Source organism: Oncorhynchus mykiss, chromosome 29 (assembly GCF_057628025.1).
Source record: "Oncorhynchus mykiss isolate SJ-2025 chromosome 29, ASM5762802v1, whole genome shotgun sequence".
NCBI classification, from domain to species: domain Eukaryota; kingdom Metazoa; phylum Chordata; class Actinopteri; order Salmoniformes; family Salmonidae; genus Oncorhynchus; species Oncorhynchus mykiss.
In genome coordinates this window covers 26,340,505-26,361,046 of record NC_143050.1, presented here as the reverse complement: position 1 = coordinate 26,361,046, position 20,542 = coordinate 26,340,505, and the positions used below count along the sequence as shown (strand labels likewise).

The window sequence follows — 20,542 nt, the reverse complement described above, 5'->3', positions numbered from 1 at the left end:
TTTCTCCTGGAGATTTGCATATTAAGGAGTTCTGGATGACTTGCTGTGTATTATTCTGATCAGGGACTTTGAAGGTGCGAGGCAGGCTGCACAAAAGGTCACCACAGGATCCCCCCTAATGACTTCAAGCTGTTGGCAGGCAAAGGGGGAGAAGGGGAGGGAAGAGGGATGAAGGGAGGGTATGGCTGAGACTGCCTGCCTGCCTCTCTGCCTGCCTAGCTTGGCCCTTTACGGTTCTCCCAGAACCCCATAGAAGGAATTCCTTCTTGGGAAATGGGAGCCACCAGGCAAAGCAACCCTCCCTCCTCCACAATCATACTGTGGCTGTTTGTTTTTGCATTGTGGACTGTGCCACTTTGGTGACTTAAATGACCTTTTTGGAGCTCCCCCACCCCACGCCTACACCTTTTCATTCCCTCCACGACCCATATTCTTCCATAATATGGCCTTGTTTTCCCTGTGTCATTATTGCTCTGTTTGTCTCCTTCCAGTTTCATAGAACTCTACCGTTCCATTGGTTTATTCACTGAGACAGGGCGTTTTGCTCCTCTCCCAAACAGGCACTTTGCAGTCCGTGTTTTTCTCTAGACATCGCTACTAGTGACTGTTGCCGTGTTTACATTTACTCTAACTTCTACAAGTTCCACCAGGGAGAAACTTCAAACAGACATACCTTTTGAAGTTTAACGAAAATGTTGATACACCAAATTAAAGAGAGAAAAAAAATGCAGCTAAATAAATATGTCAGGCCAGGTGAGGTTCGTTCCGTGAAAATGAATGACCTGTTTTGTCGCTCTGCTACATTTCTACTCAAACAAACACCAATTTAGACTGACACATCACACCTTTACAAAAAGGTCATGACTGAGTCAATTTTAGCAAAAACAACCGACATATGTTTTCTCTTCGTTCTTTGGGGTTTTCATACACTTTCTATTGTTTCCCATGGAAATGACCCTCTCAGATCTTAAAGGCAAGAGTTCAACCAATTACCACACAGTGCAGTGTTATTGTTCTGGGATTCTGCATCTCTTCTATAATCCTATCAAGGTTGTTCAGTTTATATCAAGCAGTAGTGATTGAATCGATGACCTTGGAAGTGTGGAGAGGGCAGAAAACGTTTCCTGTTTGTTGACTTGGGGGATTTTCCTTTCACACCCGGTGATGCACCTGAATAGGAAAACGTGTATTTATCCGTTATTTATTGGCAAAGCTATTTACTCATCTGAGAATCAGATGATGGACATTCATCACTGTGTCAAAGTGTCAGGCAGCTGACAGGCTCAGAGTAATGGCTGAAACAGAATCAATGGAATGTCATCAAACTCATCAAACATGGTTTCCATGTGTTTGATACCATTCCATTCATGCCATTCACACCATTATTTTGAGCCGTCCTCCCCTCAGCAGCCTCCTGTGATTTACATTCACCAAGCAGGATAGTGGAAAAAATATGCAATTCAGGCAATAAGAAGGCCAGCCCATCCATACTGGTCCTTCCTATGTGTCTCACCTTGTTTGGGGCTAGGCTGCAACTACACAAGGTTCCACGGTGCCCCTTACTCTGGATGCCTCAAAACCTGGAAACGGATCATTCTGGGAAATGACATGATTGCATAGAACACAACTACTCGGGCAGTTCTATTGTGAACCATTGCTCAGAAGAGATAGACTGCTGTCAGTTTCTTTCTCAATGGAAGCTCTGAGCATCACTGAAGTGTCTTTGATTAAACCATCTTGTGCTCTCAAGTCCTTGGGCATCCAGCCCTATCATGCCCCATTCAGTTTCCCTGCGGTCACAGCGTATATTGGCTAACTGCATGTAGAGAGTGTGCTGCATCAACAGCTCTTATTTTTAAATGTCTGAGGGCAACCGAGTTTGACTTCGGCTCCCTGTGCCAAGACCCTGCCAAAGCAATTAAGGGAAGAGAAGCAATGGCGGGGGCCCAGGGCCAGGGCCCAGCAGGTACGGAACCAACACTTAATGCTTGCCGACCAAATTCTGGTTGGTTCCGTACCTGCCTTCTTTTTATAAGACTTAATTATCAACGTATGCCTTTGCTGCCACGCAATGTTTACAGCAATAAAACCACATCCCTAAACGAGCAGCTCTGGCCCTCCAAATAGTTTCCTTTAATACTGGTCTTAAAGGGGGAAGAGAAGAGGCATGGTATGGACCTGGAGTGGGAGAGAGTAGGATGGAGGTATGGAGGGGATTGTTGAACAAAACAAGCTTCTGGGAGGTGGGAGGGTGGGGGAGGATGGGGGAGGATGGGGTTTCTCCACAGCTGAGCAAAGATAGTAACTCTCCAGGGGAAACATGCTCCCAGCAGGTTTAGGAGCCTTGGCTGTTTGCTCACGTCGATTGCCGGGCGCTAGTGAAGTCAAAACCTGCCCTTCTCTCTCTCATTGGATATGTGTTTCTTTCTTTCTTTCTCTTTCATTCATTCATTATTTCTCTTTATTTCTCTTGCTCTCTCCTCTCTTGCTAATTCCCTCTCTTGTATGCACTCTCTTTCTCTCTTTATCGCTCCCTTTCGGTCTTTCATGCTCTCGCCACTCTCTCCCTCTTCCATGTATACATTCTCCCTTCCCCTTTCTCCCACTCTCTATCCATCTCGCCTGTGTTTGTTGTTATAACAACATGTATCTCTGTGTAGTGAAGAGTGATCACCAGCGGTTCTCATTGGAATAACACAATTAGTGCTGGTTTGTTTTATCAGCTTGCCTGTGTTCATAGGAGTTGAGGTTATGTGGATAATAATGATACAGAGAGGTGATCATTACACTCAATGTGTTGTCAATGTGATTTCAGATGTGAGATTCCCTTTTTCACGATCTCTAGATGAGCCACTTAGAACTGACAGGAAAAATTTAGCTTATATAATGATACATATTTAAGCAATAAGGCCTGAGGATGTGTGGTATATGGCCAATATACCACGTCTAAGGGCTGTTCTTAAGCACGACGCACCGCAGAGTGCCTAGACACAGCCCTTAGCGCTGGTATATTGACCCTATACCACAAACCTCCAAGGTGCCTTATTGCTATTATAAACTGGTTACCAATGTAATTACAGCAGTAAAAATAAATGTTTTCTCATACCTGTGGTATATGGTCTGATATACCACGGCTGTCAGCCAATCAGCATTTAAGGCTCGAACCACCAAGTTGATATGTTATATATATTTTGTCATCAATTGAATGTGTTACCTAATGAACAGGGCCGGGTGTTTTGTTTTTGTTAATTGTGTGTGTGTGTGTGTGTGTGTGTGTGTGTGTGTGTGTGTGTGTGTGTGTGTGTGTGTGTGTGTGTGTGTGTGTGTGTGTGTGTGTGTGTGTGTGTGTACAATTAGATTTGTGTGAGTTTGTGCACACAAGTTTGAGAGTAGTCCTTCTCCTCCACAGCCTCCCTACCCCTCAAACACTTCCCTCCCCTGAGCATAGACTGACACGCACATAGGTGGGGCCTGGCATGATTCTAGTCTGTTTTTGGAGGTGGGGGTCATGGGCTCTGATGTGCCTGTTCTTTCACAGGGGCTTTCATGTTTCTGTGGGTGTCTTCCTGGGACTTCCACGGGGCCCCTGGCCCCCACTCAGCCCCCGTTCCAGCCACCCTCTGAGATCCCTGATCAGGGCCAGATGTGGCAGCTGGTCCAGCCACCCTGGAGGTCAAGGTCACAGGAACCCATATCAAATTTGACCAGATAGAGAGATCCTCACACAGAGAGAGAGGGAGGGAGTAAAAAGGGTGTGGTGATAGAATTGTGGGAGAGAGGGATTGGGTGGGGTGGGAGGGAGCAAGTAGAAGGAGAATGGGGGCTAAACTGACAGAGAGGGAGAGACAGGAGGAAGAGAGAGAAAGTGTGAAGCAGACAGCAGAAGAGGGTATGAAGGAACGTGAGAGAGAAAAGGGAGGAGGAATTGGAGCTGTGTTTTTTTTGCCTCATGCCTGGATCTAAAGAGGCACAGAGTAAACCCTGTTCATGCGATTGACAGCTGTTTCTGAAGTGTGTCCGGCCTGTGCTTGTAAAGTCGTCACATGGAGGGCCTGTTTTCTCAGAAGAGCCTGGTGTTGGCCGCCCAACCCTCGCCCATTAGGAAATCCCTCTCACAAACAACTTGGTTTAATGCTCCATTTCAAAGACGGAAATGCGTCATCGTGCCTCAGCCACTGGTGCACTCTCCCTCTTTCAGCCCCAGTGCCCCAATGTTTACTCTACAAACCCCATGCCCCTGAAGGCCTTGAGTCCCAGACAGGCTATTGGTGAGCTTCCCTGGATGTATGTTCTCTACTGTACTGTATATACCATCCAGGGTTACCACAACATTGGAGGCCATAGTTTTGACTCTCGAGGGATCCTCTGTCCAATGATGTTCTGCAGAATCTTGCCCTTTTGCCGTTCTTTGCTGTACTGTTCTGTATTGTACGTCTTTCTTACCAGCCAATAAATAAGCTACTTGTGTTGGCCCATGACTTAGTGAACTTGATGTTATTCCCGTAGTCACGATTTAGTTGTACAGTATGTTGCCGTAACAACAAACAATTCCATTTTCAGATAATTGGAGGATGAGACTGACTGCTGAAGTCTGAAGTCATCCCATGCCAGTCAACAGCCTTCCTGATTGTGCTAGCTAATAGGCCTAGTATTTCCTAATAACTCAGTTTATTTGTTACCCCATTGCTGCTTTATTTGTTGCAGTAGCCAATGTTTCTCTACCGTCACTGCTCTGGCCCTTCTGTCAAAGCCTCCACTTAGTACCCTAATAGGAAAACGAGAAACAAGCAGCACACCCACATCCTTCTGATAAGCCGCGGGGGGGGGGAATGCAGACGTACTCTGGTCTAAATCCGCCAGGCGCTGGCTGGAGACACATGTGTTCCTAGTTTCGAGCGACTGGGGATGCATTGTGTGTACCCAAACAGCTGAAGCAGGCCCTTGGAGAGGCAACACAGCAGCAGCTGGTGCCGCTGACGCACCGGCGATGTTCGCCTGTGACGTCAAACTCTACACACTGGCAGAGGCCGATGGTAGGCCGGGTCTATTTTGAATGTGTTTCTGGGCACTCGTCACTTCATGGAGGATTGACACTTCACAACACTCGTAGTACTCCACCATATACCGCGACGGGATTGGCTGGCACCAGTTGGCTCGGGTTTGTCAAGCGGCGTTTCCCGCTAGTGGAGTGGACGCTGAGGCATCTGACACTATTACCACTGTTGTTAACTAATGTTCTTTAGGAATGTATCAGCACTCCTACAGAGCCACAGTCCTCCTGAACTACTATACTAGTACAATAATACTATAGACATCATTAACACTACGTATGTACAAATCCTATAACACCCAAGCATTATTCATAGACATTTAATTGTCTTTGTTTTTGTGCTTAGATTTAACATTGTATGTGTCTCTGTGTGTCCCTGCCAGGTAATCCCGTTCCCCATGTCCTGTGACATACGGGAAGACTGTGCCTGCCGGGACCCCAAAGCTGCAGAGAACAGGAAAGATGAGCACGTCCACTCCCTGGGGTGACCCCCCCCCCCCCCCTCACCCCAACCCAAAACCACCCACACCTGGACTGGGACCGAAGGCGACCCGCTGTCCCCTTCCTCCCCCTAACCTCCTCCACATGCTGCTTTACAGGAGTAGCTCTCCACCCATACTGCACCCCCCTAACAGACACCTGCCTCCGACTTCTCCACATTGGGAAAGATGAACAGACCAGACTAGATAGGCTAAGGGAAAACCCATTTCTTAAAGAAAGGAAAGAATCTGCAAAGTCACAAACCACCAAAACATCTACAGCAAGAGAAAAAAAGAAAACACAAATACAAACATTTTTTGGAATGAACAATATATATAAAAAATGACCCCAAAACAAACCCAGACTGGATAGCATGCCTTTTGTTTAGTTTGGTGCCAGCTTCCGTGTTCATTTAAAACTGTACAATCTCATATGATTCTCTTTCAGCCCCCCCCCCCCCCCCCCCCCCCCCTAAAAGATACGTTATCCATATCATATGGAATCTTTGTTTTTGGGGGGGGGGGGGGGGGGTGTATGCTGAAGTCATCAATGGTGGCACTGAATGACAGACAGAAGGACTATTGCCAAAATAACAGATAGTATGAACACATTTGACGTGCCCTCATGTTGTATTGCTCCAGAGCTGGTGAGAGTGCCATTCCTGGAGATATCACAGCACAGGGTTCAGGCTGTCAGTTCCCTCTGTCTTCTCTCGATGGAAATGCGTTTTCTTTTTCTTCATATATCACAGGCTTAGAAGCTCTGCTCTTACACAGATGTGAAATAGGAAAAATAAAGAGTTGGTGGGGATGTAGGCGACCATATTGATAAAGAGATTCAAACCAGAGAAGTCTAACATATTACAGGAAGTGACATCACATGCAATGAAGACATATTGCAATGCAAAAAAAAAAAACTGTTATTATGGCTGCTCCTGCTGCTACTACTTTTGCTGCTACTTTGCCATATGACCAACTGCATACTATTACTACCCAGTGAGGTTGGATGGAGTCCCGTCTGCCGTACCGCATACCTCCTAACACCATGCATTAGTGGGCACTTGTATCTGCATGTACAGTACACTCAACTCAAACCGAGAATAAACACTCCTGCAACATTGGAAATGGGTAGTGGAGAAAAAAAAACAGTTGCAATAGCCTCATAATGTTGATGTCTAACCTCAGAAAACATAACACCTCACATTTCCATTTCTATACCTTTTTGGTTTATCCAGTCCAATAGGCTATTTGTCAATCAGAGAATATACCAGAAATGTCTCACCAAAAGCAATGTTGACTCAATACAAAAATGCAATACTTAATGATGAATTGAAAACGACTTCAAGAATGTGATTGACACTTGAAAACACAGAACCTGGTGAATAGTAGTCAGTGTTCATTCACAACTACATCCTCCAACGGTTTCCAGCGGCATAGCATAGCCTTGACTTCAATAGGCTTAGTTCAACAGTACATACACATACAAACAACATGGAGGCTTTCCTCATATTAGTATAGACATCTGGATGTATTCGTTGTCAACAAGTAGCATTTAGAACAGCAGTAGTAGTAGTACAGTTTATGCTTAAGACACTATTGTCTTGGCTTCTCTTGAGCCCAATGGCTTGACAGACTGCATGTGTTTAGTAGCCCAGCTTGGCCTTTTCTTACCTGCATTAGTGCTGGAGGTGCCATCCCTGGCACTAGTAGTGTGACTTTTGTACCTATCCCCCCATTAACCACACAACCTTTACTTCAAATAGACTCACCTTTCATAGCCCATAAACAAAATGTGCAAATACAGATACACACACACCTGTATAACTGAGTCCTCCTCATCAGCATATTGTCATGAAGGCTGCTTGGCTTAAGGTCCACAGGCTGCTGCTCCATGTTTCAGCCATCCCTGGGCTATCTGGTCATAAATGTATACAACCCTGTGTATTCCTCTTAGGCTGCGTTCACACAGGCAGCCCAATTCTGATATTTTTTTCATTAACTGACCAATCACATCAGGTCTTTTCACATCAGCTCTGAAAAAGACTAATTAGTGAAGAAAATATCAGAATTGGGCTGCCTGTCTAAACGCAGCCTTAGGGCTGTTTTCAGTCCATGTCTCGGAAGTTCAGCGTCACAGCTTGATTGAAATTTAAAGCCATTTGTTCTCGCGTTAGCGGAGACTGCATTCACTGTAAACGCTGCATATATCGACTCAATCGGAAATAACCTTTACATTTTTCTAGCGCACAATCTGTAACGCTTAGAGCCCTTGAATAGAGCCCTAAACGCTCTCATCCGGTATGGACCAATGGGATGGTCCCTTTGACTCCTCAACATAGGCTGCTATAAGGCATTCCAGAATATTCCCATACACCTTTCAGTTCTGACCAATCACTGATCATCATAGATACAGACAGAGTAGAGAGATAGTAGGACAATACCACGTCACACAGTAAAGTAGGGAGACATTTCAACGTCAAATGTACAATGTAAATATGACATTTTCAGTGTAATACTGCTTTTTACGCCCGTAGAGGTGAAAAAAGACAACCTTCCAATTGTTCTCCTGTTAAATTTTCTCATTTATGTTAAATTTTTACAAAATGTCGTAATATTTCATCAGTATTTGTATTATTTACCTCAGTATCTGCACTTTTAGGTTGCCTTTTAAGAAGAAAAATATATGTCAACACGTTTAGAAGCTGCTATTGTCAGAAAGGTGATTTGAAAAAGTGTATGATGTTTTTGTCATTTGACACTCCTATGCTATTACTATTAGCTTTCCTGTGATTAGCATCGTTGTATTCCCACCCGTATCCATTATCATATGATTACGATATTATTGTATCAAGGCTATATAACCTGGGACTTGCGCCATTTTTTAAAATGTAGGTTCAAATATAAAAAAGTCAGATGTACACGTTATGAAATATTCTACATGATATGAAAGCATTAATGTATTTTGTGTTCCTCCTGGTTAGGAGACAAACTTTACATTTTTTTCTCCATGGTTTTTGTAATGCACCATCTTATGTATTTGATGCAAATTGTGGCGTGGAAACCATGGAACCATGGAGAACGGATAACTAAATGAAGAAACTACCCCAAAAAAAAGGGACTCTAGAAAGTTCCAGAATTGAAAGACTTTAATAACCTGAGTGAAGGAACTGTGGAGACTACATTCATTGTTATATAGCCTACATCAGCTTCGACAATTGTGCATTTAACACTTTATACAATATATATCCCTGGTAAATTGAACTGTGTTATGTTGATATAATCAAATGGTATGAAATAATACTCCAAATACTGCTGCTTTCATTAGAGATATTACTAGTAGGGAGAGCACTACACAAAGCCAACAACCGTACTGTGGATTATCATCATCTGCCAACACTCTCACAGGATTTCTAAAAAGACTAACCCAAGGGTTATCTTGCCATTGGACCCTCCCTTCCCTCAAACTGGACAAACATTATAGATCTGTCATCTCTTTCACCCCCCCCCCCCCCCCCCCTTCTTTCACTTAACTACAGCTCCTGTCTTCGACACTGTCTTGTGTCGTCATCCTCATCAATGTCATTACACAGTCCGGAGACCAGAAACAGTGACTCTCCGAGAAAGGGATATGACAGTCTTTACAGAATGTGACTGCTTCTGTGTCAACATGTACACAGCCCATGATGTGTGGTCTGGCTTTAGTCTTCTGATGTGTTCTCTGTACTGGGCAAGGTACTGTTCCAAAGCCATAAAGCCAGGATGTTATGAAATGAAGTTTCAGATGTGATGTTTTGTATACGAGAACATCACCTCTCTACTGTAAGCCACCACAGCATACCTTCGCTGTACCTCATGCCTGTAATGTTTGCTGCTTCTATATGTTGGTATTTAGTGATTTTTGCGTCTCTTAGCAATGGTGTAAATAGTAGAACTATTTATTGAGAGTGTTATACTTTTTTAAGTTATATTTAATGTTCATGTAAATTATTTTTTACATTGCTCTTATAAACAGACATATTGGTTGTGAGTTAAAACCTTTTTTTTCTCTTCCTTTACTTGTAATTTTATTTCTGTCACAATGCCGTTGTCACAAGCGCTGGTCAAGGTCGTTGTCTCATTGGTCACTGGGGTAGATAGACACTACTCTCGCCCAATGAGAATTCCCCACATGTTTATGCAGCACAAGTATAATTTATTTAATTTCTATATTGCAAATCCAGATTGTTCTGTCATTTTCCACATTTTATTTTATTTGATAACTCTTAAATAGTAAACTCGAACTTGCTCTAAGGGGAGAACCTATATCATGTTGAAGTAGGTAGATCCATACTCAATGAACTCTGAGTGGTCAGGCAGCCGGGGGTGCTCCAGGTGGGTTGATGATAGAGGGGCTAGAGAAGGGGTGGGATGGGTGGAGGTGGGCTGCTTTTCCTGGCGGTCCTGGGTATTTGTCCAGGTGTAAAAACTGTGTACACACAGAGCTGCCCCTGGGCCAGGACCGATGAGTCTAAGTTTCTCTTGGAGGCGGCGGCTGTTCACAGCAGTACTCCCCTCCTGACACTCCGGGCCATCCGTCACTGTCAGGCAGAAGAAACGGCAGGCTGGCGTAGTGGTCAGGTCGGATAGGGAATGCCTTGGAGGTGAGGTGGGCCACATGGAAGAGCAGGGAGGAGGGAGAACTGGAATACTACCTAACATATGAGCCCTAGTGCAGCAGGTTGAGGAACTGCTCTGTCCTTCACTGTCCGACCAGAGGAGTAAAATAAATCAACATTTGAAATGCATGGCAGAGAGTCCGTTTCAATGTCTTTACATTAGTGGTGGAAAAAGTACCCAATTGTCATACTTGCGTAAAAGTAAAGGCACCTTAATAGAAAATGACTCAAGTAAAAGTGAAAGTCACCCTGTAAAATACTACTTGAGTAAAAGTCTAAAAGTATTTGGTTTTAAATATACTGAAGTATCAAAAGTAAAAGTATAAATCATTTACAATTCCTTATATTAAGCAAATCAGATGGCACCATTTGCTTTTTTTTTTACGGATAGCCAGGGGCACACTCCAACACACAAATGAAGCATGTGTGTTTAGAGAGCCAGATCAGAGGCCGTAGGGATGACCAGGGACGTTCTCTTGATAAGTGCGTTAATTTGACAATTTTCCTGTCCTGCTAATCATTCAAAATGTTATGAGTACTTTAGGGTGTCAGGGAAAATGTATGTAGTAAAAAGTACATAATTTTCTTAGGAATGTAGTGAAGTAAAAGTTGTCAAAAATATTAATAGTAGAGTACGGATACACAAAAAACGACGTAAGTACTTAAAGTATATACTTTAAAGTATTTTTACTTAAGTACTTTACACCACCGCTTTACATAGAGTAAACATAACTTATTTTAGTCCATTATTGTGAATGGGAGGGGATTCTCACAAACACAAACTAGCTACAAACCAGACATGAGTAAACAGTTGAAATTCTGTGGTGTTAGCTAGCTTTGCTAAAAGCAGTAAACTTTATTCAAGTACCTCTCACAGGCTCCTGATTAAAGAATGGTCCACTTGTGTTAATTTCTTATTCCCACGCACAAAAATGAAAAATTAATGGTCCTTTTCTAAGTGGAAAGTATAAAATCTAGTATATACATATTATATGGATATTTAGTGGAATTATTGCAATGTTTCGTACCCGATTGTTCAGCATATATATTTTAAGATGTAAATAATTATATTCTATGATGATTGTATTTGCAAAACCATGTATTATCTGTTTGGGGTAGCTCTTGGATTTTTACCAGAGGCAATATAAGAAAAATACATTGTGCATTGTCTACCATCGAAGTACCACCTGAAAGTACAAAATAATACTAATACCATGATGCACAACACAGGCTTTATACAAACACTGTTGTCAAAACAAAATCAAACGTCATTTATTTGTTGTCAAGATGAATAAAGCGTCATGTGGTCAGTTTCTGGGTCTCGGAGCAGTCAGTTGAAAATAAATGACCAAAACTTTCCTTCTTTTTTTGTGGAAAGAAAACAAACAAAACTAGAGGAAAGCGTTCATTTGAAGAGAATATAATGTTACAAAACATTCTTCTTATCACTTGGAGGATTTTAATTCAGCGATAATGCCAGAGAAGCCCGTGTTTGGAGGATATATTGGCATGGTGTTGTACCGATATGTCCTCCAAACACCGCCATTATCACTTTTATACAGCAGGTTACTGACATATTCAAATAATGATTGACATATTTTCACCAAAAAAACTTTATTTCTATGAATTTATTCATACTATTTCATCATTCCACGAGATATAGTCCCGACACAAATCTCAGGTTGCGACCCAATTCAGCTGGTTGTTCGTTAGATTGGTTCGGGTGTCAGAGGCACGATCCAGTCATTAAGTCTTTTTGTTCTGTATCTGTGGACATGACCCAGTCGTTCGTTCTAAATTTTCCATTGCATTACTGGCTGGCAACATTCATTTCCCTTGCTTGCTAGCCAACTACGGCTAAGTTACAGTCACATCAAACAGTGGAGCCAGAATAACAGAAAAGTAGCTGCATTTGCGTGTGTTTAAGCTGTTTTCTAGTGACATTTATTTGGATACATCCATAACAATGAACGATTTCGCCTGGCATCGAAAATGTGCTCTCTCGTCTCAACACTGTTGTTTCAGGAGCTAGCCAACAACACAGATAACACATTCACTTCAAACTGAAGCTGGAAAGACTGCAAACTAGCTGCATATCGTTTCGTATGACCTGTTTTCTATTGACATTCCTTTTATATTTATATATAAACATTTTACAAGCTGATTCATAATTTCCACTGCCTGAGAAAAGATGTCTGCCTGTCTGTCTCGTCCCGACTCCCGACATGTTAATTACTATGGGACAGCTGGAGATCGAATTTCAATATTGAAACAATGTTGCAACTGTCAGAGAGACAGACAGCAAGGTTTATACAAATCTCCGCTGTTAAAAACCAAATCCTAGTCTAAAAGAAATGGGAGACAATAATCAAGATGCTTGTTGTAATGGAGATCAAGTTTATAAATTGCCTGGCTGGGCTGATGAGACAGTGGATTGTGCAGTGAGATGGAACAGAGTAAATAAGCATTTCAACGTCATAGCTTTAGTCAGTGGTAACTTGTGGAATAGACAACGGCTGGAATGCGGTTTTAACCAATCAGCATCCATTATTAGACCCACCTATTGTATAACAGTGAACACCATTCCCCTTGAACTCACCCTCATGGACTGAATGGCACCAACCAAACAACACCTCAACTATCCTTCCTCAATACCACAGGTATTTGCTTACTCTTTCCCACTTTTCAATGGATATAGAACTGACCCTCACCAACACTGTAAAGGTATCCATCAGTACCCCTCTCTCTCTCATCCATTCTGTTAGGTCCATACACAGCATGCACTTTTTCAGGAACATACAACAGATCAGACTTTTGTGTTTCAGACGATATTTCCTCGTATTTGTTTTTTCACAGTTGGAATTATATTTCCGGTGCTCTGGTACATGGCAAGCAGGTGTCTGATGATGCATACTATACAGAATACTATAGAATGGGTCCTCATTCACGATGACAATCATGTTACTTTCCCTGTCATGTACTGTGTAGAAATAAAACACTGGTTAAGTGTTGCCCATTTGTCCTTCATGAGTTTCCAATACATTTGAAAATAAATATCAATTTCTACATATAACCTGATACTAGTCTCATGATAACCTTGTCTGATATCATAGCCAATGTCCTAGAGATAATATTACAAACCCTGTATTGTATGGCCCCCTGATGTTTACCTAAACGTGCATTGAAGTGTTACCCACCTGGACATCCTCAATTTGATTTTATGGATATGAAAATGTCAAGAGCTACTATCAAAACAGTAGTAATGAATGAAGTATGAATCCAAATGTAGGGCCTTCATTCCTTGACATGGAAACCCGAGTGCTGTTCTTGGCACCCCAGTGACATCAATGGCCTAATTTGCGAGAATGAACATCAGGCTACTGATTCGTAAAGCACAGTTAATGTTGCATGAGTGGAAAGAGACTGGACCTGAGTGTAAAGGAATAGTTTGTGGCGTGGAGATGGAAAAATAGAACGTTTCCCAGCACAAACACACAGAGGATCGAGAGAAAGAGAGATTTTACCCCTTGGAAATGAATGTAAATATTTAGTACGAGGTCCACTAGTATAATGGGTCACTATTGACGGTCGAAAAGCTCCAGTGCATGTTGTTGCTTACCTACCATAAAGCAGAGTGAAGGGATAGCTGTTGTAGGAAAGTATTCACAGTTAATCCTGAGGGACTTTACATACAAGTTCACATTTGCAGCTGTTGTATTTGAATAATTCCATGAGAGGATGCATGTGTTTTGGGTTTATTATAATCTTTCACTTTCTCTCCAGCCCAGGGACTGTAGTGTAGCCTATATCGCAGATGTGAATCAATTGGTTAAAAAGAGCTCATGTCTCCTTCTTGTGGAAAATAATGCTGATGCTTGTGGTATAGTATTTAATATTTTGCATTCTTTCGAAAAAAGACAATCAAAGCCACATAATAATACACATGTTATGTACAACTTTATATTTACAATATAATAATTTACTATCACAATTGATATAACATGAAATGCAAATCAATTAAAAAACAATGAGTTGGATTTTTATGTCCATGGCTCTTGAGCGATGGAAAGTCAAGTAAAAGTTTCCTTGAAGGAAGGGATCCTAAAAGATCCATACAATCAAACAATCCATACATTTAGCATAAACTCTTGAAATTCTTTAAAAGATTTTCCTATAAAAATGTTTGCTTTTCTCTTTTCTTCACTTTTCTTTACCAGATGACCACAATAAAGGACCATTTTTAAATTTGTATTTTCCCTGCGGTTTTGGAGCTCTCCACGTCTGTCAACTTGTGAGGAGATAAACAACAACAAACAAACAAAAAATGAAACATGGCTAGTTATTAAGGACTTCTTTAACTGCCAAGCGTTATTCACACACAGTACAATACAGCTGATAACATCACAATCCGGCTCAAAGGATTTCTCTGTAGTCTTCATTATAAACACTATGTTGTCTGCTGTAAAAAGACTATAAAGCGTTGTTAAAGTGGTGATATGCTCAAGTACTACAAATGATCAAAATAAAATAGAAATGATAATACCACTCTTAACGGTCTCCTTCCCCATTGCTCCAGCCAAGAGGAGAGACATACAGGGAGTTGTTTTTCGTTTGTTTGTTTGTTTCCCAGGTAAGCTTCCAGAGCCGAAGCACCATGACAAACTGCAATATTACATTCAGTATTTTTTTCCAACCAATTTGCTTTGGGTTGAATGATAATTTACATGCTCACACCGCTCCTCCTCATTGATAGTAGTGGTCAGTAGTCACTGGCATGTACATCCAAACCGTCTTTCCTCTTCAAGCAGTTCTTAGCACTTTTTTCTAATTTAAAAAATTATTTTTGAGGGCGTTTGACAGTAATTATTCTAACAATGTCCAGTGGGGTTGAGGTTTCAGGGCTCTCCTGGTTTGGAAAAACACCAGTCAGTGGAGAGACCAGAAGCAAGGAGGAGGAGGCTACCGTGGTGTCGTCTCGCGGCCTGTCTCATCGGAGCTTGGCGTTGCCGTATGTGTTGCGCTGTACTGAGATCAGTTTCTCCATGCAGGCAGTACGGGTCTCTTGCAGGGAGCTATGCCACACGCTGCTAGGGGGCTGAATCTCCTCGTTGCGACAGAACATGTAGGCCATGGTGTCGGTGCGGCTCTGGATGTAGGCGCTGTGGAGCAGGGCACGGCAGTACCGGCTGATCCTCTCCACCCTGCGCAGGATCAGGTGGGCTTTCCTGGGGGGGGGGGGACGCACAACAGTCATCATTAGTATTAATGTCAGAATCAGCAGCACTGGTATTTTTTGTCATCATTTTTTTCCCTCATGGTGATATAACACAGGTAGCAATTCACACATTACAGCTGGGTAATAACAGGGTAACCAGAGGATTGCCGTTTCGAATCGCCGAGCTGGTTGGGGGGGAATTTGCAGGGAGTGAGCCGGCAACTGGAGGCTTCAACATCCTATATACTATCGACTTCCGTTTTGCCCTTAAACAAGGCCATATTTGTTACAGTGGCACTGCTACGGCAGCCTGTGATGTGTGTGTGTTTTTTGTCAGGTTGGGTACTGCAGCAGCAATAATTAAAGAATATCTGTGCAAATGGACCAAAAAGGCAAGTATTGTATCGTAGTGCATATAATTATGCCACACCCTGTGGCCCCATCATCACCACCACTACCATCATCATCATCATCCTCCTCCTCATCATCACCGCCACCACTGCAGGAACTTGGCAACTACTATGCCTGCACATTAACTTGTAACTATTATTTTCTCAAATAAGTCTTCAACAGCAGTCCAGAAAACAAACAGGTTCATTCATGTGTATCTGCACTGTGGGGTAGTTGCATAGCAGGTTTGATTGAATTCCAGACTAGAGTAGAGAGGAGGTCTGTCTCTAGTCTGTGTTGGCAGCCTGCTCATGTTCCTGGCGAGAGGAGGGTATGTTAGAGGCCAGCTCAAGGTAGACAGGACAGGCAGACAAACTGCTGTAAGCGTGCACACACACACACACACACACACACACACACACACACACACACACACACACACACACACACACACACACACACACACACACACACACAGGCAGCGCAAACAGTGTGCACGCATACACACACACACACAGGCAGCGCAAACAGTGTGCACGCACACACACACACACACACACACACAGGTAGCGCAAACAGTGTGCACGCACACACACACACACACACAGGCAGCGCAAACAGTGTGCACACATACACATGAACACACACACTTGGATTCATTCCCTTACAGTACTTGACATTGTCACATACTTCATTTTCAGAAGTGAAGATTAAGCTCTGTGTGACGTATTGTTAGGTTGATCTGAACAGATACAAATATCAAAAATAGATAGCTTTGAGGAGAAGGCATATTCCATTTGTTTGGAGAAGTGGGTGCCTGTTAAGCATCAGCATCAGTCTTTGGTTAAGCTAGGCGCACAGACAACCTTTTCACTTGCTTGTTAGAAAAAGGGCAACCCTTTTTCCTTCTTTCTCTCTTCAAATTCCACTGCCTACAACAACGTAACATCAAACATATGAGAAAGTGGGCCTCGTGCAAGAGGGTGAATTGAGGACTGGTGGTTAAGAATGCCTACATATTCATCATTAGAGGTTCATATTGGAGATCATAACTCACAAAGTCCTAAAGCTACAGTACCAGAGAGACAGCCCTTTCTGTTTTCTTCCAGCTGTATTCATTTATCTTATCAGAATGGTGAAAGATGATCATACAATTGTGAATAAAACCCCATTTGTTCATCCAATAAATAAAATAGAGTAACGTAAGCCAGTAGCACCTTTCCAAGAGAATAAAACACTCAAGACTTGTGCGAAACTGTTGCTACAGCAGAAATGACTAAATTAGAATACATACAGATGTAGGGTCTTAATTTGATCACCCTGTTGCAGGAGAACTATCGTGCAATGCAGGAAATGTAAAACTTGCAGTGTATTTGAGGTTTAAAAAGGATTCTGATGTTTGTAATTTCTACTTTGAAATTATCAGACTTGATTTTCCCTTACGAAAAAATGTATCAACATCCAGAAAAATGTCCATTAATTATAATACACATAATAATTTACATTTCCCCTTGCTGCAGGATTATTTTCCTGCTGTAGCAAACTGGCTCAAATTAAGATCATACATCTGTATGGAAACCAAAGAAGAAAAACAACCTGCATAAAGACACAATAACATTGAGCACAATTTAAAATAATGCATCGATATAAACACACTGTACAGTACATGCACAGTATGGCGAGAGCAAGAAATATGTGCAGTTGTGCTGTGACAATACTAGCGGTCGGTGGCTGGGTCTCAGTGTAGTCTCAGTGTAGCTCCATCGGTCTCCCAGATTTCCTGACACCGTGAGTAAATGCTGAGTGGTCACATTTCAGTTAGGCACACTGTTACCTTTTAAAAGGCATCACCGATAGAGCCGGCTCGTATATTAACCCAACAAGGCCCTGCCCTGCCAATTTCAGGCAGTAAATAACTCTACACTGTCAGTCATCCAAACGCCTTCTTCAGGAGTCCAACAGCACTCTCCCCCTCGGTCCCCGCAAAAGCCACCTTCAATTTCCAAAGCACAGAAGAAAAAACAACAACATAATCTTCCTTCAAGACAAACTTTTTCCAAATGTATGATATTATTTATGGCTGTCGGAGAGCGCTTCCAGGCAATGGGTGTGGACAAAACAAAACACAGGGCCTGAAACTTTAAACCTAATGTTGCCATCATCGCAAAACTATTGAACTGCTGTAGTTCTAACCTGGTGTCTGTCCAAATATTTTCTTTTTTTCGGCCGGTAGTCTAAGTTTCTCCATCTCCATATCATGCTAATGTCCCCGGTGTCTATTCACATAAAACTGCTTTGTCGGGGTGGTCTGTTTCGGGGGGCAGACCGAGGCAGGGTTCAGCAGGAAATCTTTATGAGAATGAGGAGGAAATGGGCTTGAAAGTTTAGTTAGTGTTCGTTGACTGTCAAATGCAGTGTTTGGCTTGGCGTAAGAGCGGTGTTTGGCATAGGGGCTGTAATTCGAAACAAGTATGTAACCTCATAGTCAAAGCTGACCTTACCAATTCGCTTCCCCAAATAAACACTTAAAAAAGGCTGATTGCACAAATCGGCTTCTGCTTACAGAAGGCATGCAAAGACAGGAAAACCCAAATGTCCTAATCTTCAAAAGTCTATTGCTTTGTTATGTAAGAGTTAAATAACTGTTACTGACACTAGTTATCAAACAAATCAACACATACACAGACCACATACTGTACAAAAGTGTTTATGGATTTGTACATTCAAAAGTTATTTTAGCATTTTATGTTATATTGAAAAAAAATGCTGTACCAGGACATTCAATTGGTAGAGAGAAAAGGATATACCATTTGTACGTGTCTGTAGTACCCTTCAGTTCAAAGTGCCAACCACTCAAGATGACTACCTGCATTGTCCTCATCTGTCTATATTTATTTTTTATTTTATTTAACCTTTATTTAACTAGGCAAGTCAGTTAAGGACAAATTCTTATTGACAATGACGACCTACCAAAAGGCAAAAGGCCTCCTGTGGGGACTGAAGCCTGGGATTAAAATAAATACAATATGAATATAGGACAAAACACACATCACGACAAGAGAGACAACACAACACTACATAAACAGAGACCTAAGACAACAACATAGCAAGGTTAGAAACACATGACAACATAGCATGGTAGCAACACAACATAACAAAAACATGGTAGCAGCACAACATGGTAGCAGCACAACACATGGTACAAACAATATTGGGCACAGACAACAGCACAAAGGACAAGAAGGTAGAGACAACAAGACATCACAAAAAGCAGCCACAACTGTCAGTAAGAGTGTCCATGATTGAGTATTTGAATGAAGAGATGGAGATAACCTTCATCTCTATTCCAGCCCTGCCAGTGATAAGGCAAGGCTGGAAGACCACCATAATGGATAACTGCAGCGAGTGGAGGTCTGGGGATGTGTGTGCTTGCGTGCACACACATGCCTGGTATGACATGAATGCCATTAGTTCGGTGATACCCTGGATCCCCAGGCAGTCCCAGTAGATAACGCCTGGTCTTGAGTGCTATCATCTAAAATAGAGAGCGAGCCAGACACTACCAGTCCAATGTGTATTGAACCCCATTTAACCCCCATAACAACAGATAGCAAATACATTACACTGTCCATTCTGAGGACACAAATCAAGTCGTAAACACATCTCATAAATCTTACGCAAATGTCACATCAATCACTGTATAATCTTAAAAGGATTTATGTGAAATCTTACCCTGATTGATGTAAATGTCAGAAGTGAATGTCATGTGTACATAACCCAACAAGCCCTGCCCTGCCAATTTCAGGGAGTAAATAACATTCCATTGTCAGTCATCCAAATGCCTTGGATTCAGCCCTCATACTATATATTTTCCCTGGTCTTTTCAGGTCAACTAAGCATTTGTATTAATCATTAATCACATTATTCAAAAGCTGAAGCTTTTATTGAAGTTAGGGAGCCTGGGGGTTGACTCCAAACTAAACAGTAAGCAATCAGTTGACTGGCTAATCACGAGAAATACAGGCTTCTCAATTGGTTGATTGGGTAATCATTCACAGGAACAAACAGCTTCTCATTGGCTCCAGGAGACCACTGCAAACTCTTTGAAAACAATTGTAGAAAACAAACCCGCAAATACCACGGTGCGGGTTGGATTGAAAGGAGCCCTTGTGTTCAGTCTAATCCTCCAGCTCTGTGTGGGTAAAGAGTCTAGTCCTAGCCCGGGGAAACGGAGCAATGCTTTCCTGACGTGGTTATGAAATCATTCCTGAGTTTACTGGGGGCTTCATGCCTTTACAAGTAACCAGAGAAGTTGGTTTTATGAATGAGTATTCCACACTATACACAAACAGTGCAGTCCCTATTAACCGCAACACTCGTGAAATGCCAACACCGGACCAGTCCCATTCCATGTACCCAAGACCATTTGCTACGCCATAGGTTCCCTTGTAATAGCAAGGCTGTAATTTGTATATTTAGCAGTTTAGTCCAGTCACCAATTGGGTCCACAATCTGATAAAAAGGTAAATGAGAGGAAATAAAAACATCTGATGAACTTGAGTAAATGAAAATGAAAATATATGGCTTTGCCGTGTGGATTCTTTGGTACTCCAATGGAACAAACCTGTTCATGATTGGTTTTATGGGCCAGGATTTGCAGTGAAAGCCTAAACCAATATTTTGCTGTCCAAAATTACAGCTGACCAAGGTGTTTGTGTGTGCATGTGGTTTGCACGTGTGTGTGTGTGTGTGT

At 42.2% G+C, this 20,542-nt stretch overlaps 2 protein-coding genes across 4 annotated transcripts in view; one reads left to right on the top strand and one right to left on the bottom strand.

The window, feature by feature from the left end:
- The window catches only part of pappaa (pregnancy-associated plasma protein A, pappalysin 1a), a 116,298-nt gene extending 110,410 nt beyond the window's left edge, over positions 1-5,888 (top strand). For all 3 annotated transcript variants that reach the window (XM_036967897.2, XM_036967895.2, XM_090226888.1), the window contains exon 22: positions 5,434-5,888. In XM_036967897.2, coding sequence (XP_036823792.1) covers positions 5,434-5,538 — 105 coding nt within the window. In that variant the 3' untranslated portion in view covers positions 5,539-5,888. The remainder of the gene's footprint in view (positions 1-5,433) is intronic.
- Positions 5,889-14,050: 8,162 nt separating this feature from the next.
- LOC110509815 (astrotactin-2) overlaps positions 14,051-20,542 on the bottom strand; it is a 471,341-nt gene continuing 464,849 nt past the window's right edge. The window contains exon 23 of the mRNA XM_036967227.2: positions 14,051-15,409. Coding sequence (XP_036823122.2) covers positions 15,172-15,409 — 238 coding nt within the window. The 3' untranslated portion in view covers positions 14,051-15,171. The remainder of the gene's footprint in view (positions 15,410-20,542) is intronic.